Below are 22816 nucleotides of genomic sequence, written 5' to 3' on the forward strand. Positions count from 1 at the left end.
GTAGGACAGCCAGGAGTGAGACAAATTCTTGTGAGGCCCTAGAAAACTACATTTTACTGAAGATGAGGTGAATGTTAGAAGAGAAAAAGGAAGTAAAGGAAGCATTAATTATGAAGATGTCCCTTGATAGGTGGAAGAATGTCTGATTCTATGTTGCCTCCTATTCTGCATTGGTAAGGTTAAACTTACAATTCATTATTAGTGCAGATCATACAGACTTGTCAACGGAAAAGAAGACATTCCATAAAATAATTCAGAGAAGTTTATTCTGAACCAAATTTCAGGACTATGACCCAGAGCCACAGCCGAGAACCCTTGAGCAAGTGAACTGTCTGTGGTTGGTTTTATACATTTCAGGGAGACAGGAATTTTAGGTAAAGTTATAAATCAATGTGTGGAAAGCATAATTGGTTTCGCCTGAAAAGGTGGGACAGCTCAAAGTGGAGCCTTCCTGGCTACAGGTGGGTTCTTTAAAGATTTGTTAGCTGCAGCTCAGCGGCTAGGGTGCCAGGCACATACACCAGAGCTGGCGGGTTTGAACCCGGCCTGGGCCTGCCAAACAACGACAACTACAATAAAAAATAGCCGGGCATTGTGGCTGGCACCTGTAGTCCCAGCTACTTGGGAGGCTGAGGCAAGAGAATCGCTTAAGCTCAAGAGTTTGAGGTTGCTGTGAGCTGCGATGCCACGGTATTCTACCGAGGGTGACATAGTAAGACTGTCTCAAAAAAAAGATTTGTTGGTTGTCAATTGACTAATAGACCAGGAAGCAGGGGAGGAATGCTTGAGTTCAGATAAGAGTCCTATCATTAATCAGAGACTAACTGCCAGAATATGCCAAAACTCAAGCGGTTTGTTATGTATATTGAGGACCTGGAGATAAGTATTAAGAGCCTTAGGCCTGTTAATAAGTCACAAAGACATCTCTAAGAAAGGAGGGAAATGTGATGTGGTGTGTGTGATCTCTCTAATGGCTAGCAACTCAGTTTTAGAGGATCCCCTTGGCCAAGAGAGGATTCAGCTAGTCAGCTGCTGCTCTAGAGCCTTAAGAATTTATTTTAGTTCATAGACTTTAGTTTTAGGAGTCAGACATGGCTTGCCTAAGGAGGTGGAGAGTGGCTCTGAGATGTTATTTTCTTTTTCTTTTCTATCTTTTCTTTTTTTTTTTGAGACGGAGTTTCAAGCTGTAGCCCTGGGTAGAGTGCTATGGCATCATAGCTCACAGCAACCTCAAACTCTTGGGCTCAAGCGATTCTCTTGTCTCAGCCTCCCAAGTAGCTGGGACCACAGGCACCCACCACAACGCCTGGCTTTTTTTTTTTGTTGCAGTTGTCATTGTTGTTTTAGCTGACCCAGACTGGGTTTGAAACCGCCAGCCTTGGTGTATGTGGCCGGCACCCTACCCACTAAACTATAGGCGCTGCCCAAGATGTTATTTTCTTTCTGCACATGTATATACAGCATACATACTTTAAAAAAACAACACAAGTGGGAGCATGTTAATCATTGTTTTGTACTTTCATTTAATAATGTATCTCAGAGATGTCAGGATGTGCAGATTAGGTTTGTTTCCCAAGAACAAAGAGTATTATGAGAAACATCCTGTTCACAGAATTTTTGCAGAAGTGCAAGTGTGCCAGGACAATTTATAATTGTTTCTAATGTGGAGGAGCTGCCCTGTGGTTTGTTTAGAATGTAGAATGATCCCAAGTCACTGCCTTTCTCTGCACACAGATAAGTCATAAAATTGTGCTGATTCCTTCCTCTGCACCACTGGAGAGTGGTGGTCTACACTCTCTCTTATCTGCTTTTGTTAAAAGTACTGCTCATTACAATGTTAGGGGACCTGTGAGAGAAGCTAATTGCTTGGAGCTAAGTGTGTACAGTTGATTTTGATTGGCTGAAACTTTGGAGGACCTTCATCTGCTTCCTATTAATTGGTTTAATGTTCTTGGAATGGTGGCAGGGGTCCTCAGACTACGGCCCATGGGCCACATGTGGCCATGTGATTGTATTTGTTCCCATTTTGTTTTTTTACTTCACAATAAGATATGTGCAGTGTGCGTAGGAATTTGTTCATAGTTTTTTTTTTTTTAAACTATAGTCCGGCCCTCCAATGGTCTGAGGGACAGTGAACTGGCCCCCTGTTTAAAAAGTTTGAGAACACCCAGTGGTAAAAGAAGTACTGATTTTATAATTTTATACTAGTATAAAGACGTGAGTTTTGTGCATTTGCTTTTGGAGGTCAGCATCCTAGTGTGCCACCAATTGCTAGATCCCTGAGGCATAGTTTCTTAGGCTGTGCTTGGAGGTGGGATGTTTCTGGATTTTTTTTTTTTTTTTTCCCAGAGACAGAATCTATGTCGCCCTCGGTAGAGTACTGTGGCATCACAACTCACAGCAACCTCCAGCTCTTGGGCTTAGGCGATTCTCTTGCCTCAGCCTCCCAAGTATGGATTTTTTTTTTTTTAAATCTAAGACTGTAGAAGAAAACCCACAACTCACACAGACCAGAAAGGCCACAAATTTCCAATATCTGTTAAACCAGACCACATAAATGAGAAGAGTTTGGCCTTGAAATAGGGGAATTTTGTTTCTAAGAATGCCACAATATTAAGTGCATCATGTGCATTACGGGGTTTTCCAGAAGCAAATAAAATTGCCTACCTTACCAGAAACAGGTGTTCTGAGTTTCATATACAAGGTTAGATTCATTCTGAAGAGTAGGGGAGAAACTAGAATTAGATTTCTTTTTGTTGAAAAATCTGCTTTTATGGAGCATGTCCTATTTTATAGTTATAAAGTAAATGTTCTGCTGCTCATTGCAGTAGTTTGTGAAAAGGGAACTCCTCAGAGGGGGGAGGGAAAGACAATGAAAGCCGGAAGAGAGATTGATTTTAGTCCTTACTGAAAAACTATGAGTTAGTAATTTTGCTATCATTTCACTATTAAGACCTGCCATGCTTACGGGTTTTTCCTGCCTTTTTCTTTTAATCTAGATAAGAGTGTGTGTGTACATAACTTAAAAAGGGGTGGTGGTGGTAATCATTCTGTGTAATGTTTATTTAAAATACGTATTTATAAGCTATTGTTTGGGCACAGTAAGACTAGACCTTTAGCTTTAGATAATAATAGAACATTTTCTCCCATGCTTTTACTTTTTGATTTGTCATAATTTTGAGTTTTAGAAGAAATTCTTATGGTATCTGAGATTCTTTTTTTTTTTTGAGACAGTCTCACTTTGACACCCTCAGTAGAGTGTGCCATAGTGTCTGTTGCCCAGGCTTGAGTGCCAGCTCACAGTAGCCTCAAATTCCTGGGTTCAAGTGATCCACCTGCGTCAGCCTCCTGAGTAGCTGGGACTATAGGTGGCCACCACAAGCCCAGCTAATTTTTTCTGTTTTTGGTAGAGACAGGATCTCACTCTTGCTCATGCTGGTATCAAACTCCTGAGTTCAAGCAGTCCTCCACCTCAGCCTCCCAGAGTGCTAGGATTATAGAATTGAGCCACCTAGCCCAGCCAGCCAAAGGACACTCTTAATACCCAGGATTCTAAGCATTTTAGGAGCTGTGCATTTCAGGAGGTGGGGGCAAAGACCAAATATATATTTATTACACTAGTAAAGTTATTTGCAGGTCATGTTCTAATTAGCCAGGAGCAGGGTGATTGGCCTTATTAATGAGCAAATGTAGGATGCCTTGCTTAACTTTTCTACATATTAGCTTCTTTTCCCTTTTTACTCAAACTAATTTTCTAGAAAGCCTTTTGTTACTTGTAAGTACTTTATGAACCAAGCTGTAATTTATATGGTGGAGTTAGTTTTTAGTGTATAAAACCATTTTATTTCCTTTGACCATTTGAAATTAGTCGTTTCGGAAGGATATTGCTCATGTGATTTTAAAATTTATGTTCCTGCCTTATCCTTAAATTCTTGAAATCATTATACCATATATGAGTAGTAATTCGTTAAATTTCAGTTTTAACCACTCCATTTTGTTGACTTCACCAATTATTTATTACTCACTTAAAAGAAAAAACACACAACAGGTCTAGAAATTGCATTCTGAAGAAAAGCCAAACATTCAGCTCAAGCCTTTCCTTTCCGGCTATGATCTCAGGTCACTAAAGTAAATCCTCTGGGTCTTTCAAGTTCTAGGTAGGCTTTTTGTTGAGATGTTAAAATAACACTTTTGTATTATTCACATTCATGAATGGCTGCCTGGTGTATGTGGTGGGATTCCCAAACCTAACCTTTTATGTTTTGCTAGCAATTTAGAGTATAGCCACAATGTTTGTTTGTTTGTTTGTTTTTGCTTTTTTTAAATTATTAAATCATAGCTGTGTACATTAAAAAAAAAAAAAGGTTGCCTGGTGTAGGGCATACTTAGCTAATGTGGAAGACCAGCTTGTACATGGTTGGTGATTCTCTGTGCTTGATCTTGAAGACAAAACTCAAGCTCTGGGTGGCGCCTGTGGCTCAAAGGAGTAGGGCGCCGGCCCCATATGCTGGAGGTGGCAGGTTCAAACCAGCCCAGGCCAAAAACTGCACAAAATAAATAAATAAATAAATAAACTCACATAAACTCCTTATGGGATGCTCTGCAAGGGTATCTGAGTGGTAAATGAATTAGTTTGGCTTTCAAGTGGAAGGGAGACCCAGAACACACAGTTTCTTGTCTTTTTTGTTCTAGTTCTCTCATTCCCTTTCCACTTAAAGAATTTACTTAGCATTCTGGGGTAGTATTTGGAGAGCAAGGTGCTATTTATTATTTCTGTTTTATTTGTATATTAGATTTTATTATGAGCAGGGACTCGTGTATGTATGTAGTACACAGGGTTTCTGGGTTTTCTCTGTGACACTGCAAGGATATCACACTGATCTCTTCCTGAAGTTTATCTTGATCCTTACTAAACATGAAATTGTACTAAAGATTTTAACTTACTATTTGGGAAGCAAGTGCCTCATTTTTGACTGGTTTATGTATGTGCTTTTTTTTTTTTTTTTTTTGGACCTAGATTACCAGAGACTGATGACTGTGGCGGAGACGATTACAGCTCTCATGTTTCCTTTCCAGTGGCAGCATGTCTATGTCCCTATTCTCCCAGCTTCTCTCCTGCATTTCTTAGATGCTCCTGTTCCCTACCTGATGGGCTTGCATTCCAATGGCCTGGATGATCGGTCCAAGCTGGAGCTTCCTCAGGAGGTAAGAGCTTGGGTATTGATCCTTTGGCCTTGATCCAGGATTGGGCAGAGAAAGCCTTAGGATGACCCCAGCATGGTGTCACCAAGTTTATATGCTTTCATTTTGGGGAAGATGAATAATTTTTTAAGAAAAAAGTAAAATAATGAACATTTAGCTCAATTTATATCTTCCCAGAGACAAATGTCATCTTCATCACCTGACATACATACATGGCAATGTCTGTTTATGCTGCCGTGAATTGGAGCAGCAATTCATACATTTTTCATACACATTTCTTGAAACAGTGTTTTACACACAGGATGTCTCAAAAGTTACTCCTTAAGTTCCAATAGGTAGGGACAATAGAAAGTTGTAGCTAACTGTATCTTTATTTACAAAACATTCATTACAGATTTTTTTTTTTTTTGGATTTTGGCCGAGGCTAGGTTTGAACCCGCCGCCTCTGGCATATGGGACCGGCGCCCTACTCCTTGAGTCACAGGCACCGCCCGATTTTTTTTTTTGAATGAAACAAAGTCTCACTTTGCCACCCTCTGTAGAGTACTTTGGCGTCACAGCTCACAGCAACCTCGAACTCTTGGGCCCAAGCGATTCTCTTGCCTCAGCCTCCCAAGTAGCTGGGACTATAGGCACCCGCCACAATGCCCAGCTATTTTTGGTTGCAGTTGTCATTGTTGTTGAGCAGGCCCAGGCCAGGCTTGAATCCGCCAGCATTGGTATATGTGGCTGGTGTCCTATTCACTGAGTTACGGGTGCCAAGCTTCATTATAAAAATTTTTTTTTTTTTTAATTTTTTAACGTTTTTTTTATTTTTTTTGTAGAGACAGAGTCTCACTTTATCGCCCTCGGTAGAGTGCCATGGCATCACACAGCTCACAGCAACCTCCAACTCCTGGGCTGAAGCGATTCTCTTGCCTCAGCCTCCCGAGTAGCTGGGACTACAGGCGCCCGTCACAACGCCCGGCTATTTTTTGGTTTGCAGTTCAGTCGGGGCCGGGTTTGAACCCGCCACCCTCGGTATATGGGGCTGGCGCCTTACCGACTGAGCCACAGGCGCCGCCCTGGTCTGCCTTTTTATGTCATTTTCTGGCTAAGAAATAAAACTGGCTTGTGGGGGAAGAGCTTCCTTACTCTGAATTTCTTAGTCTTTAGAGAGGCCTGGGAAGGAGACTTTGGGAGTATTCATACATTAGTGTTAACGTGACTCTGTTTCTTCTCTCCACCACAAGTATTTTGGGGAAGAAATTTTTGCATATAGCTGAGGAATATGAGTGAGGGATCCTCCAAAGACAAGAGCATTCTAATGAAGTTGTATGTGGGCAATATACTTGATGGACATCCCTGATAATTAGACCACATCTGTGATATTTAAATATAGTCAGATGCCTCTTTTTGTTCTTTTTCTCTCTTCTTTTGTTTTAGAATCAAAATGTCTTCCTTGTAGTTTCTTCCATTTCCACCCCTTTTTCTCCCTTGACCCTAGAGCTTTGTGCTTTTTTGGGGTAGGACAAGATTGATTAAGAGGCTCAATGCCTGTAGCACAGTGGTTATGGTGCCAGCCACATACACTGAGGGTGGCAGGTTCAAACCCTGCCCGGGCCAGCTAAACAACAACAACTGCAACAAAAAATAAATAGCTGGGCTTTGTGGCAGGCGCCTGTAGTCCCAGCTACTTGGGAGGCTGAGGCAAGAGAATCACTTAAGCCCTAGAGTGTGAGGTTGCTGTGAGCTGTGATGCCACAGCACTCTTATCTACCAAGGGCGACACAGTGAGACTCTGTCTAAAAAAAAAAAAAAAAAAGATTGGTTAAGAAAGAAAACGTCAAAATGATGAAGAAAACCACTGAGTTGGGATATTGAGATTTTTTTTTTATGTACGTGTCTACTATACATATATACATACAAAAAGAGTAGATATCAAAGACTAAAGAAAAAGAACCTTTTTTTGTTTGCTTTAAACAAATGTGTATTTAATATTGATATCTGTTAGTCTAATTATGATTTTCTAAAGTCAAAATAAGAACAATAACAAAAAATGGTTGAAGATGGAAAGGCAAAGAGTCATGCATAAGCATTAAAGAGGCCACTTAGCAAGAAGACAGATTGCTTAGTTTTATTTTCCTGTTTGGCTTCCGCGCTCTGTTTACTTGCGTAACTTTTATTCTCTCTAGGGTCTTTCGCATCATGCTCTGTGTGCTTCATGCATATGAGCGTACAAAGAGGCTGCTGGGAGGCCAACACTTTTCTTAATGGGACTGTTTGAGAAATCGTGGGTTGTTTAAGAAACCCCACATTTCTTTCCGTTCTGGGCATTGGAACATCCACTTTATAGTATTTCCCATCATTGCTGCAACTTTTGCACGGAGTTTCTGGCCTCCCGCTCTGGTCTAGGTGGGAAGGGGCTGTGCCAGCGGGATGGTAGGATACCTATGTGTACTTCATAAACAGTTCTCAGGCTTCAGAATCTAACTTCATCCAGACTTTTTCTCTTGCATTTGTTGGGAGAGTTACATAGCTGAATTACATACTTTGATTTTTAGCACGTCTGAGTTATCTGCTATCTGAGTCTATGTAGTTCTTGTGGAAAAACCTTAGACTAGGGGAAAAGAACTGGCTTTCTAAAGAACTGAAGTACCATGAAGGGATATACATAATGGGTGATTTTATCTTTGAAAGACAACTTTGAGGTATGTGTAAAAATGGTAAAAAATAACAAATCATAAGAATCTAACAATGCATAAAAGAACAGAGAATAAAATGAAAATTACTTCAAATTTTACTACCCAGAGATAACAGTTTCTGGTATTTTCATGGGCATCTTTAAACTCTGTGGTATCTTTAAAATATACTGTTAGAGGGAAGCTTTGTGGTATTTTTTGTTCCGTTTTTGAGACAGAGTTTCACTTCGTTGCCCTCAGTAGAGTGTCCTGTCCTTGTAGCTCACAGCAACCTCAAACTCTTGGGCTCAAGTGACTGTCTTGCCTCAGCCTCCCAGGTAGCTGGGACTATAGGTGCCCACCACTTTGCCTGGCTAGTTTTTCTGTTTTTTGTAGAGATGGGGGTCTTGCTTTTACTCTCAGCTGGTCTTGAACACCTAAACTCAGGCAGTCTGCCAGCGTAGACCTCCCAGAGTGCTAGGATTACAGACGTGAGCCACGGTGCCTGGCCCCTAGAAGGAAGCTTTGTGTTAGGACTGGGGACATTCACCTGGCTCTGTGTAGGGGCATCGTCAGGGTAGTGAGGTGGGGGCAAGCTTGGTTACAAAAAGGGGCTTTGTCTAGAGGGATGGAGAGTGTACATTTCCTAGTGCCCTAAATCAGAAATCATCAGTTGCTGCCCATCTTCGGGCATCAGAAGTCTGTTCTGTAAAAAGCCCTTTGTTCCTTTTTGTACCAACACATGAGCTCAGCTGCCCTGAGCAAGAGAAAGCGCTGAGCTGCTTTTGTGAGGTATCTTTTGTCCTGTGCTTCTCTTTGGGACTTCATTGTCTGAGTCCAGGAAGGAGGCATTTGGTCCACAGCAATGTCAGGGAATTAAACAGAATATTTGAGTGAAGAAGGAGTTGTCATTTTTTTCTTTTTAATTTTGGACTTTTCTTTCCTATTTTTACCCCCTCTTTTTCAGGACACTCTTTTAGTAGCTTTCCCCTGGTCATCTGTGTGTTGAGCTCTCTTTCAGTGAATAACGTGAGGATAGACTGGGGCCAAAGGCTGGCTGAGATTTGGTGTCAGGAACTCAGGGTTGGGAGAGGGCGTTGTGACTGAGGGTTTTGAGTGTAGAGTTAGGGTGATGGACTGTAAGGAAAGGAGGCCTGTTCTGGGATCAAGGAGAAGATTTTTTTCTTTTTTTTTTTTTTTTGAGAGAGGCTCACTATGTCGCCTTTGGTAGAGTGCTATGAAGTCACAGCTCACAGCAACCTCAAACTCCTGGGCTTAAACCATTCTCTTGCCTCAGCCTCCCAAGTAGCAGGAACTACAGGTGCCCACCACAATGCCTGGCTGTTTTTCTGTTGCGGTTGTCATTGTTGTTTAGCAGGCCCAGGCTGGGTTCCAACTCGCCAGCCTTGGTGTATGTGGCTGGTGCTGTAACCACTGTGCTACAGGCGCCAAGCCCCAAGGAGAAGTTTTATTAGGAGGAAAGATCAGAAAGGAATCTGTCACACAGCTTCAAGAAGCTTTCATTAACCTTATGAGTATAGTAGGAATGTGGGAAAGGGGGGTTAGGGGAGTCATTCTCTTCTGCAGAGGGACTGATCTCTGTACCAGGGGCTAATCTTTGGTATTACCTGGGGCCAGGGTAGAAAGTTACTATTATTTCCTGGGAACACTGGCCTTGAAACATTCCAGGACTCCGTGTGTGTGTGTGTGTGTGTGTGTGTGTGTGTGTGTGTGTGTGTGTGTGTGTGTGTGTGTGTGTGTGTGTGTGTGTGTGTGTGTGTGTGTGTGTGTGTGTGTGTGTGTGTGTGTGTGTGTGTGTGTGTGTGTGTGTGTGTGTGTGTGTGTGTGTGTGTGTGTGTGTGTGTGTGTGTATGTGTGTATGTGGGGGTGTGCGGTCCCCACAGTGATCTCCTGGAGGAAGAGATTTGGGAGACTTTGTAGGATTTGGGGATCTATGTGGTTGCTACCCCAGAGCAGCTAAATTTTCCCATAATCCCTCTCAATAGGGCAGGAAGTTAACAGACTAAAACTGATCAGTAGGGGTTCAGTATCTCTTCCAAGCTACCTCTTCCCAAAGCTGTTACATAAGAGTTGGCCTCTTCTCATCTGGGGACTTTGTAGAAGGTTTGTAAGTTGCTTGTTTACTAAAGTCCTGTACATGCTCAGGAGAAAACAGCATGAAGCTATTGTATGAACCTAGTAATTGAATAGCTTTTTTCACTTTGCTTTCTTACTGGGTTCTCCTTCAGCCCAATTTTGCAAAGAATGGCCAGTAATATCTACTTAGAGGCTCCTATCTACCTTAATCTAGTTCATCTCTGAAATGTGTCTGGGCAGCTGTCTTTTATCTTGCCACCTCCAACCAAAGGTACTGCGTATCTACAAATGTGGACACAGCAATTGGAGTTTATAAAATTCTTTGTAGGCAATCTATATTTGACTCACAGCAATGGGAGAAAAGCCAACTAGGCATTGTTGAATGGATGTAGCTATTTTTAGCTACCTCTGTTTCCTATTGGAGAAACTGCTTTTTTTCCTCTAAAGAGAGGAGAATTGAGAATTGCATTGGGTGCCTCTGGTGGGTCACAGGGCCTTGCTGTTAGCCATAGGGATAGGGCTTATGAGACTAGTAATCTTTGTGACTAGATTTAATTCTGTCTTTACTGTCTTCTTAGTGGCTTGGACTAACAGCATTTATAATTTTTAAATCTTAAAGGAATAAGCAAAAAGTAGTCTATTTTTAGGTGTTAAACATTTATTGACCTTTTAACTCAAAGGTTAAAAGAGCTCAAAGTTGTTACATACTGGAGGAACTCTAAAAAATGAAATTTATTTATTTTTTTTTTTTTTATTTATTTTTTTTATTTTTTTTATTTTTGGCCGGGGCTGGGCTTGAACCCGCCACCTCCGGCATATGGGACCGGCGCCCTACCCGTTGAGCCACAGGCGCCACCCTAAAAAAAATGAAATTTAAATTAATTCTTCTTGTATTTGAATTTTTGAGGTGGGAAGCTCTCTTTTGTAGTTATAGATTGGTAGATAGAGTAATTTATGCACTCAGCAAATGTTTATTAAATGATACCCACCCTGTCTGTAAAAATAGCCAAGGGGTGCTGGGTGTGGTGGTTCACACCTGTAATCCTAGCACTCTGGGAGGCCGAGGCAGGTGGATTGCCTGAGCTCACAGGTTCGAGACTAGCCTGAACAAGAATGAGACCTCATATCTAAAAATAACTGGGCATCGTGGCAGACGCCTATAGTCCCAGCTCTTGGGAGGCTGAGGCAAGAGAATCAGTTACACCTAAGAGTTTGAGGTTGCTGTGAGTTGTGATGCCACAACATTCTACTGAGGGTAACAAAGTGAGACTTTGTCTCAAAAAAAAAAAAAAAAATGCTGAATGGTGTGGCTGGGCTGGTGCCCATAGTCCCAGCTACTCAGGAGGTTGAGGCAAGAGGATTGCTTGAGCCCAGGAGTTTTGAGGTTGCTGTGAGCTGTGACTCCAGGGCACTCTACCAAGGGTAACAAAGTGAGACTCTGTCTCAAAGAAAAAGAAAGGAATCCAGTAAGGCAAGTCTCCCTGCAATATTTTCTTGGCTATTTTTTCCTTTTATTTTTCTAGGCAAGATTCAGAATCAGTATACCCTTTGAAAAAATATCTTGCTAGGATTTTTAGAAATATTTTTATTAAATTTACAAATAAATTTGGAGATTATTAGCATCTTTTCATTATGGAATTTTTCTGTTCAGTAATATTGTGTATATGTATCTATTCGAGTTTCACATTCTACAATGATAGTAACAATGTTAATTAACATTTATTATGAAGTATATGCCCGGTACTGTGCTAAATCCTTGACATTTATTATCATGTAATCCTCAAAACAAACCTGTGACATGAGTAATATTATAATCCTTGTTATATGAATGAAACAGACCTGCCTTACGCATTTAATAATGCACTGCAGTGAAGGAAGTGATAGTTGTCTTGGCTAGAACAGGTTCATGGTTATAAGATTAAATATATAAAAATAAAAGGATTTTCTGATTTATACATAGATGTAGGAAAATTCCAATAGGGATAAGAACCATAAAGTGTTTAAAATATATACATATCATATATATACATATACTTTAAAATATATACATATACTTAATTGACACATAATAATTGTACTTACTTACAGACTACAGTGTAGTGTTTCCATACTTGTATATATTATGTAATGATCAAATCAGAGTAATTAGTATATCTATGTTTGCAAACATTTATCATTTCTTTGTGTTGCTAATATTCTCAATCCTGTTTTCTAGCTATTTGAAAAAAATACAATAAGTTATTGTTTACTATAGTCAGAATAGTGCTACAGAACACTGGAACTTACTCTTCCTATCTAACTGTAATTTTGTGTTGGTTAACCAATCTCTCCCTATACTCTTTCCCCCAAACCTTCTCATCCTCTAATAGCCACTATTCTACTCTCTACTTCATAAGGTTACTTTTTAGCTTCCACATACTAGTGAAAACACGCAGGATTTATCTTTCTGTGCCTAATTTATTTCACTTAACATAATGTCCTCTAGGCTCATCCATGTTACCTTGAATGATGGGATTTCATTCTTTTTCATGACCGAGTAGTATTCCATTGTAAAAGTATAAATTGTTTAAAAATTAAATTGAACAAGGAATTTGCAAGACATCTGAGGAGGAGAAGAGTAGATGGTTAAGAGCTTAAGGGTCTGACTGAAGTCAAGGTAGTTGAGTTCAAACCCCAGCTCTACTATTTACTGGCTGTATGACTTTGGACATGTTACTTAACCTCTCTGTCAATTTCCCCTGTAAAATCAGGGTAACTGGGTATTGCCAACTTGTTCTTTGATAATCCAGATTACCTACCCTGTCAGCAATGTTTGAGAGTGTTGTCTTTCTATGTCCTCTCAGAAGCAATCTTAAATCCAGAAGGAAGTAAAGAAATCATTAAGATCAGCCACCAAATTTTACAAATCAGGACCACAGCTTAGAAAGGATTAATGATATAGCTAGTGTCATATAGGCAGATTGCAAGAGTCAGATTTGGAACCTAGATTTTCTAACTCACTCCTGATCTTCTTTTCACTGACTATAGAATTCGTGGATTTGTCAAACATTTAACAAGCTTTTACTGTATGTGAGACTTCTGTGTTATATGCTTAAACATCTATGACATAAAATCCTCACCTCTCTCTAAAGTGTTTTTATTTATTTATTTATTTTTTAATAAAATTGTATTTACTTAGAAGCATTCAGAATGTCAACAAAACAGCTGCAACTTTTTTTGCAATTAGAGTGGTATTCAGTTAACAGAACAACAATTATTTCGTATAGGCTGCATCAGAGACTCTAAAGTGTTTTTAAAATCACTTTATCTCTATTTTACAGCTTACAGACATAGAATCAGAGAGGATAAATAACTTTTCTAAGGTCACACAAACACAGAGTGGCAGGGGAGCCTGGAACTCAGGTCTTTCTCATTTCTGAGCCCCATCTTCTTTGCACCATATCTCATCTATGCCCATTTCTGGTGTTTTCTCTTCTCTTTTCATTATCCTGTCCAAACTTCTTCCTTAACTTTGGGCGGTAGTTCACAATCCTCATCCTCTTTTGACTTCCAGGCTAACCTGTGCTTTGTGGACATTGACAACCACTTCATTGAGCTGCCAGAGGACTTGCCTCAGTTTCCCAACAAATTGGAATTTGTTCAGGAAGTCTCAGAGATTCTCATGGCATTTGGCATTCCCCCTGAAGGGAACCTTCATTGTAGTGAGAGTGCCTCCAAGTTGAAGAGGCTTCGGGCTGCTGAGTTTGTCTCCGATAAAAGGAATGGGAATATCGCTGGCTCCCCTTTGCATTCCTACGAGCTCCTTAAGGAGAATGAAACTATTGCACGGCTGCAGGCTTTGGTCAAGAGGACTGGAGTGAGCCTGGAAAAGGTAAGACTGTGCATATGAGTCTGTGACATGTTTTGGTCTGTTTTCACATCCTGTCCTGAAGAATTAAGGTATGAGATGAGAAAGCACCCAGTTTAGGACAAGGCATATTTGTGAGCAATGAAAGAATGTTCTGTGTGGGAGACTCTGGATTTTATCTGGCAGGTGTTATCCTAGTAAATACTATTTGCATCTAAATCTGAATAGCAGAGACTCCCAGAGCTTTAAATAATCTCCTGAATATATTTTTCCATTTTCCATAAGACTGAAAAGTAATATAAGCTCTAGAAATCTACTAAAAAGTCTCTACAAAAAGTAGGAGATGAAGAGGACTGTGATACAGAGGAGGGTCATGACGAAATGAGCGAGCCGGAAGAGGAGCTTGAAGCTAACCCTGGTCAGCTTTATGGTCAGAGACTATAAAGACCTGGAAAAAGTAGTGCTGTCTTTTTGGTTTGATGTTATCTTGAAGACAGGACTAGATATTGGGAGGAACAACGAGGAAGATGCATTCTACAAAGGTGAACTCAGGCTGAATGGGGAAAAATTATGGAAGAAAAGCAGAACGGTGAAAGTGGGAGATACATTGGATCTTCTCATTGAAGGGGATAAAGAAGCAGGAATAGAGACAGTGATACGAATTCTCTTGGAAAAAGTGTTTGAAGAGAAGACTGCAAATGAAAAAGACAGAGTGGTGTTGGGACGCTGCAAGAAGTTAGAGTTGCCTAAGAAGAATATGTCTAAATAAATGGATTGATTTTTAGTGATAAAAATGCTTTTTAGTGGTTGGGGAAGGGGCCAAATTATAAAGAGGACATTTTTATTAAAATAAAGGTCTCTTACCATTTGTGGAAAATAAATAAATCTGAATAGACTTCTTCTTTGGACATCAAGAAAAGCCTACTGGTCATTTTTTTTCTCTTCGAGACAGAGTCTCACTTTGTCGCCCTCTGTAGAGTGCTGTGGTGTCAAAGCTCACAGTAACCTCCAACTCTTGAGCTCAAGATCTTGCCTCAGCCTCCTGAGTAGCTGTGACTACAGGTGCCCGCCACAACGCCCAGCTATTTTTAGAGATGGGGTCTCGCTCTTGCTCAGACTGGTCTTAAACCTGTGAGCTAAGGCATTCTTCCCACCTCGGCAGGTGTGAGCCACTGCACCAGGATGCCTCCTGTTAATTTCTGTGAGTGGTATGGTAGGTTGATTTGGAGGGAGGATGGTAGTAATTGGGGTGTTCAGACTTCTTTTAAATCCATTGCCTTGTGAGTTTTACAGCAACCTAAGACAAACTGAGCAGTTACTGTTTTATAGTTGATGAAACTGATGCTTAGAGAGCCTACGTGTTTTGCCTAAGACTTAATGCCTAGTATTGAGCTAAGTCTAGAACCTCTTGAATTCTAGTCCTTCCTATGCTCTTTTCCAGGAATGTACTAAGCTTTCTGTTTTCTGACTTTGAGGAAACCATTAGCTTTCTGTACTTGTTTGCCCTTCTTTTCACCCTCCTCATTCTCCCTGCTAAATTACTTTTATAAGTTACATATAAATAGAGGGGGTAATGTGATAATTTTGCTGAGATGTTTTTAAGTAAAGTGTGAAACATTTCGTTTTTGTGCTGTATTTAGTCATTTGGGCAGGTATTTTTATTTATTTTAAATTATTTAGTATCATTATTATTATTATTTTGAGACAGAGTCTCCAGTTGTTGCCCTGGGTAGAGTGCCATAGTGTTATAGCTCACAGCAACCTCCAACTCTTGGGCTCAAGTGATCCTCTTGCCTCAGTTTTTCTATTTTTAGTAGAGATGGGGTTCAATTTTGTTCAGGCTGATCTTGAACTTGTGAGCTCAAAGAATCCAGCAGCCTTGGCCTCCCAGAGTGCTAGGATTACAGGCATGAGCCACCAGCCCTGGTCTTTTTTAAAGAAAATCTTTAGGGAAAAAGATAGGAAAAGTGATACGGGAAGAAAATAAAAGAGAGGATGGGAGAGCCAGTGTCTGACCTGTTGCTTTGCATCACTGTTTTCTCATTGAGTTCCTAGTCCTCTCTTTTCTTCCTGACTCTTGAGATAATTAGCACCTTGTCTTTCATGGCTGAATAGCCGAGTCCCTAATGATCTTATCTCCACTCTCCATTGAGCTACTGGACCCTTCAGATCAAAGTCCTTTTTCTTTCTTTTTTTTCCTTCCCATTTTTTCCCCTTTTGTTTTCACCATTTGCTGCTAAGAAAAATGAGCACTGGAACCGAAAGACTTGGGGCAGGACCCCCCACTCTGCCCTGAGCTCTGACGACCCCAATCAACCGCAAGAGACGGCGCTTGATGCAAATAGCAAGAGGATTTTATTCCAGCATGCTGGGGCTTGACTCACAACTCTTTTAGGAGCCGAGGAGTCAAGCCCTGAACAGCAGTTTTCACAAGCTTATAAAGGCAAAAACCAAGTAGGGAGGAGTAGCAGACATAGCAGGGGCTTTAGGGAGGAGTAGCAGACATAGCAGGGGCTTTAGGGAGGGGTAGCAGACATAGGGGCTTTTCCAGATAAGAAGAACTCTGGTTCATTACTCATCTATCTTAAGACAAGATCAGCAGTTAAACATTTGCTTAGCTTTTTTCTTTCAGAACCAGTTACCGGTTATCTGCTTCAGCTCAGGGCTATTTCCTAGGACAGTTACAAAAGGTCACATTCTTATGGTAGGGGGCGAGGGGCGCTGCTACATATCTGGTCCCCCCCCTTTTTGGATTTTGTAGTACTTTCCTTCAGAACAAAATCAGATGAATTGCATTTCCTTGGGATAAAAAAAAAATGTGTGTGTATGTTCTCAGTTGTTTTCTTTTTTATAGCTGGAAGTTCGTGAAGACCCCAGCAGCAATAAGGATCTCAAAGTTCAATGTGATGAAGAAGAATTCCGGATTTACCAGCTAAACATTCAGATCCGGGAAGTTTTTGCAAATCGTTTCACTCAGATGTTTGCAGATTATGAGGTGTTTGTTATTCAGCCTAGCCAGGATAAGGAATCCTGGTTTACCAACAGAGAGCAGATGCAAAACTTTGATAAAGTGAGTATAATCTTGCTGGAAAGCAATGGGAGCTTGCCAGTTATGTCTTGAAAAAGTAACCAAAAATGAGCTTTTCTTTCATATTATATTCTGGAAACAAGTTTATAGTCCTTCTGATATTGATAAAATAGGTCTTGTTGCTTAAGAACAGATGTGCTGATTATTAAATCTATCAGGTGATTTGTGTGGAAGAAATCCTCACAACCTTACCAAGAGTACAGCTATTTTGGGAGATAGTGAGAGAAAGCAGGCCAGAAACCAAACTGCATGATCATAGCCACCCCCTCCCCACACTCCTGGAAGGTTTGAAGGCAATGTTCCTGGGAAATATCAGAACAAGCTGTCCCCTACCCTGGTTTTGGCTGACACTAGAGATAAGGCCCTGGTGAGAAGATAAATACCTCTAGAAAAGGGAGATAGGAAATAAGACCTCAGCATCATTTTCTTTGCAGAAAAAAGATGACTTCCCTCACTTCTCATAATTCCCTCCCCTCATTGCAACTATACTAATAAAAGCCTCTTGAAACTGTGTGAGAGCAGGTTGACTTCTGGTGAGACTCCACTTTGTTCTTTTTCTCTCCTTTCTCTGCTGATGAAGCCTTTCCAATCTCTGGACTGGCTTCTTCTCCTTTTTATGGACTTTTCCCACCCGACTCTACCTCTAAATTTCTATATTTGATTTGCCTCCAGCCAAAGGGATCTCTTAAGGCAAAGATAACATGCAGATAGAAGGTCAGGATTCTGGGAAGATTGGTTGCCCCAGTAGGTTACCTGAATAGGTTTGGTCCAGTGTCAAAGTTTCAAATTTATATGAGTGTAAAAACAAAACAAAACATGAGACAACTTTTCAGCTTGCTTTTCATAAACACCTAGGAAACTCCAAAGAAAAATTAACCTACTTGTTTCCTTGGGCACATTACTTTTGCCGGTATAGGCGTCATGGCAAAACCTGCCCTTTTCCGTTGGTTGGTTCATAGAAAGATCAACTCACAATTATAGTAGATTAGTAAGAGAAAGGTTATTTCCAAAATACCAAATACCAGGCACATGGGGAGTAAAGTATCTCACCACGTGCTGGCTGGATTAAGTTCCAGTCTCCTTGCTGCAGCTTTCGGGAGAGCAGCAGAGTGGCTTTGGAGATACTTATTACCAAGAACTGTAGGGATCATGGTGAAACCTCCCCTTTTCCCTTGGTTGGTTCGCTGAAAGATCAACTCACGATTATGGTGGATTAATAAGAAAAAGCTTCATTTCCAAATACCATGTGCATGGGGGGGAAACCACAAGATGATTACCCAATGTCTCTGTGATGGTCAGAGACTTTTATAGAGGTCTTATATTTTTTTTTATGATTTTTTTTTTTTTTTTGTAGAGACAGAGTCTCACTTTATGGCCCTCGGTAGAGTGCCATGGCCTCACACAGCTCACAGCAACCTCCAACTCCTGGGCCCAAGTGATTCTCTTGCCTCAGCCTCCCGCCTCCCCAGTAGCTGGGACTACAGGCGCCCGCCACAATGCCCGGCTATTTTTTGGTTGCAGTTTTGGCCAGGGCCGGGTTTAAACCCGCCACCCTTGGTATATGGGGCCGGCGCCCTACCGACTGAGCTACAGGCGCCGCCCTATAGAGGTCTTTTAGAAGGGAGAGGGGGAGAATGTGGAAAGTATAGGTGTAGCAAGTGGTTGCTGGGGGAAACTGATTTATAGATTAATCTGAGAGACAGGTATTGTGTTTTAAATGATTTGGGGCCAGGGCTGTTAGCATGTAAAAAAGAAGTCAGCAGCCTCTTTCGACTTCCTGTCAGATTACTCAGGTTTTATGTAGATAGAGGAAAGGTCTTCCAGTGCTTCCTGATCACAAATGGCCTTTAATTCAAAATATTCTTTATGCCAAGGAGTCATATTTTGGGGTGAAATTCCCTTTGCTCCTTCACTGGTCAAGGCCGATGTGCCTTTTTTCCTGTCAGTGATAGTTTCCTTTTTGTCTCACCAGGCATCTTTTCTGTCAGATCAGCCTGAGCCTTACTTGCCCTTCCTCTCAAGATTCCTGGAGACCCAGATGTTTGCTTCTTTCATTGACAACAAGATCATGTGTCATGATGATGATGACAAAGACCCTGTGCTACGAGTGTTTGATTCCCGAGTAGATAAGATCAGATTGCTAAATGTTCGGACACCTACTCTCCGCACATCCATGTACCAGAAGTGCACTACTGTGGATGAAGCAGGTAGGGACGCTTGGATTATGTCAGTAACATGTCCCTTTTCCCAAACTGAGTCTCTTTCTCAGTTTCAGTCCTTACATATGTTGTTCCCACTGCCTACAATGCTCTTCCTTATTTTTATTTATTTTTTATCTTTTTGCCTGGCAAACTTCTCGTCCTTAAATGCTAAATTAGGAGTGAGTCCCACCATAAGAATTAGAAGGCCTAATCATCAGTGGGTTAAACAAATGGGGTTATTTTTCTCAAATTAATAAGAAATGCAAAATTGGTGGTTCCCTGGTATTGGCTCAGCTACTCAACCGTGTAATCAGAAACCAAGATTCAATCTTTTTATTCATCTAGCCTTTGCATTTTAGCTTTTATATTCGTGCTGTAGCCTTATCATTCCAGAGGCTTTTTATATTCATATTCAAGACAAGAATAGGGGAAAGTTGATGCCACCTGTGTCTTCCCTCTTTTGTCAGAAAGCAAAAGCTTTCCCACAAATTCTTTTTTTTTTTTTTTTTTTAATTTTCAGAGTCCGGAATTTTTTTTTTTTAATTTCTTCATCACCTTTGGTAGGGTGCCATGGCGTTGTAGCTCACAGCAACCTCAAACTCTTGGGATCATGTGATCCTCTTTCCTCAGCCTCACAAGTAGCTGGGTCTACTGGTGCCCACCATAATGCCCAGCTATTTTTAGAGACGAGGTCTCACTTATCTCAGGCTGGTGTCGAACTCCTGAGCTCAGGCAATCCACCTGCTTCAGCCTCTCAGAGTGCTAGTATTACAAGTATGAGCCACCTTGCCCAGCCTTCCACAAATTCTTAATAACTATCATGTGTAGAACACAAGATGAAAGCTATGCTGATTAGTATGATGTAAGGAATCCAATTTGTACAAATGATCAACACACTGAAATGGGCATAAATATATTTCTGATCTATGTACAAAAGACTTAATAAAAAGAAAATAAAATAATAAACAAAAAAATAAATAAAATATATGCAAAAAACCCCACCAAATTCTTAATAACTTTTGTCGTCAGCTGGGCATGGTAGCTCACACCTATAATCCTAGCACTCTGGGAGGCCAAGGCAGGTGGATTGCCTAAACAAGAACCAGACTCCGTCTCTACTAGAAAAAAAAAAAAAAAAAATAGAAAAAAAACTAGCTAGGGCGGCGCCTGTGGCTCAAGGAGTAGGGCGCTGGTCCCATATGCCGGAGGTGGCGGGTTCAAACCCAGCCCTGGCCAAAAACCACAAAAAAAAGAGAAAAAAAACTAGCTGGGCATGGTGGCACATGCTTGTAGTCCCAGCTACTTGGGAGACTGAGGCGAGAGGATCACTTGACCCCAGTAGTTTGAGGTTGCTCTGAGCCACAGCACTCTAGCCAGGCAAGAGTGTGACACTGTCCCAAACAAAAAACAAGAACAACAAAACTTTTGTTGTCTCATAGTCATATGACCACCCTCAAGTGCATGGGAAGCTATGAAAGTGAACATTGAATTGGATGTAAGGTTACCTGAACAATGTCAGGGTTCTATAAGCAGGAAAGAGGGGTTGAGTAAATTATGAGTAAGCAGTTGACAGTGTTGATTACAAAAACCCAGCCGGGAGGTCTCTTCTGTGAAGCCTTCTCTTATGCCACTAGGCTAAGTCTGTTAATCCTCCTCTGTGTTCCTGGAACTTGGTTCTTATCTCCACTCTATTATGTCCATTTTTTAGAGTTATCATTATCAAGAAACAACTTAAAGGCAGGGACTGCATTTACTCACTTTCTTACTCTCATTCCTCTAGTATTACATTTCGATGTTGAAAATTGTTGGCTAAGTGAATGATTAAACATGCATATTTGTTTACATGAGCTTATCTAGAGAATAGTCTTAGATTGAAGTGTTAGATGAAGTAGTATTAAGTAGTAGTACTTGGGTGGTCAGCCTACAGGAGTTCTACTGTATATGGTTTGCTCCTAGGAATCATGGGAATATCTTTACCATTGATACCTCCCTGAGGTATGCACCAGAGTTGTGCACTTCAGATATGCTAGTTCAGGGTTCTTGTCATTATTCTCAGATCCTTAGCTTGGAGGAATAGTTTAATCATCTCATCTCATTCCACATGGATATCTCAGCTTCTTGAGCCACTTTGGAAAATGATAATAACATAAATAAGGGGATCTTATTTGAGAGCCATTAAAATGTTACAATTAGATCTAATTGTAACATTGGCAGTCAACTTCACCCAACCACTCATCAATTATATAGATAAAGACGTTCCTTTGGTTCATGGCTGTATCAAATGTCATAAATGTACTAGCCACTGTTTGAGGTGCCTAGTACATTTATGACATTTGATAAGTTTTATTGATTGAGAGTAAGGATGGGGAAAGTGAGGGAGGCTCAACAAGAAGGCAAGTTGACCTGGGATATGCAGAAAGGCCCAAAGGCTGAAAAGTTTTTATATGACTCTAGAAAAATTTTAGGAGAGTTACTAGCTTCTTTTGGTCTTGCTCTTTAAAATTTTTGAGATAATCTAAAATTTTTGAGATAAATTGCATATATGTGTATACTAGCTCTGTAAGTTGACTATAACAAACTGGTCAACATATGGAGGTGGTCAACATAAGGAACTAGTCCTGCTGTACTGATGAGTACATGTAGTGCATGTCCAGTCTATGTAAATTAGGTCAACTTAAGGAAGTGGTCATTGTAGGGAGGTGGTCAGCTATGGAAGCTTTACTGTATTTAAAGTGTTGGGATATGTGTACATCACATAAAAAAAGGTGAATATATCTGTTGTCCTCAAAATTTTTTATGCCACTTTATAATACTTCATACCATTCTCTCTGTATTCTACCCATCAGTCTCTGGGCAACCAGTGATGTGATTTCTGTTACCGTAGAGTTTGCCTTCCCAAGAATTTTATATAAGTAGAATCATGTAGTATGTACCCTTTTCAAAATCTGGTTTCTTTCACTTACATAATTACTTTGAGATTCATTCATGTTCCCATTTTTTTGCTCAACAGCATTTCTTTGTATGGATATTTTATCTGTTTATCAATTTATCTGTTTATCTGTTGGTGGGCATTTGAACTATGAATATTTGTGGACAATTTTTTTGTACAGACATATGTTTTCTTTTTCCTTGGGTAAATACCTATGAGTGGATTAAATAATACCTGTATGTTGACTTTTTAAAGAAACTGCTAAACAGTATTTTCTTTCATGAAGTATCTATTCAGAACTTCTGCCCATTTTTTATTGGCGTGTTTTCTTGAACTTTGAAAGTTCTTTATATATTCTGAATATAAGTCCTTTAATCAGATAAATAACTCTTCTACTCTGTAACTTGTCTTTTTTGTTCTCTTGGAGAGCAAAGTTAAAAAAATTTTTTTTCCCCAGTTACAACCTAAGAATAGGGGGAAGGGGAAAAGGGAGGGGGGGGCGGTGGGTAGAGGGAAAGGGATTGGTGGGATTACACCAGCGGTGCATCTTACAAGGGTATATGTGAAACTTGGTAAACGGTCTGTAAAGCTAGTGAATGATGCCCCATGATCATATCAATGTACACAGCTATGATTTAATTAAAAAAAAAATTTTTTTTCCCTTTGAGACAGTCTCACTATGTCACCCTTGGTAGAGTGCTATGGTGTCACAGCTTATAGCAACCTCAAACTCTTGGGCTTAAGCAATTCTCTTGCCTCAGCCTCCCAAGTAGCTGGAACTATAGGCGCCCA

General features: G+C 40.5%; 1 protein-coding gene and 1 pseudogene across 6 annotated transcripts in view; both read left to right on the forward strand.

The window, feature by feature from the left end:
• The window catches only part of DENND5A (DENN domain containing 5A), a 104798-nt gene that overhangs the window by 36678 nt on the left and 45304 nt on the right, over positions 1 to 22816 (forward strand). For all 5 annotated transcript variants that reach the window (XM_053561346.1, XM_053561351.1, XM_053561348.1 and 2 more), the window contains 4 exons: positions 5018 to 5205; positions 13513 to 13830; positions 16661 to 16876; positions 18867 to 19101. In XM_053561346.1, coding sequence (XP_053417321.1) covers positions 5018 to 5205; positions 13513 to 13830; positions 16661 to 16876; positions 18867 to 19101 — 957 coding nt within the window. The remainder of the gene's footprint in view (positions 1 to 5017; positions 5206 to 13512; positions 13831 to 16660; positions 16877 to 18866; positions 19102 to 22816) is intronic.
• Positions 14060 to 14683, forward strand: LOC128565249 (mitochondrial transcription rescue factor 1-like; annotated as a pseudogene). Its single transcript, XR_008374233.1, has one exon. The product of XR_008374233.1 is annotated as a mitochondrial transcription rescue factor 1-like (transcript).

This window comes from Nycticebus coucang, chromosome 14 (assembly GCF_027406575.1).
Source record: "Nycticebus coucang isolate mNycCou1 chromosome 14, mNycCou1.pri, whole genome shotgun sequence".
Classification (NCBI taxonomy): domain Eukaryota; kingdom Metazoa; phylum Chordata; class Mammalia; order Primates; family Lorisidae; genus Nycticebus; species Nycticebus coucang.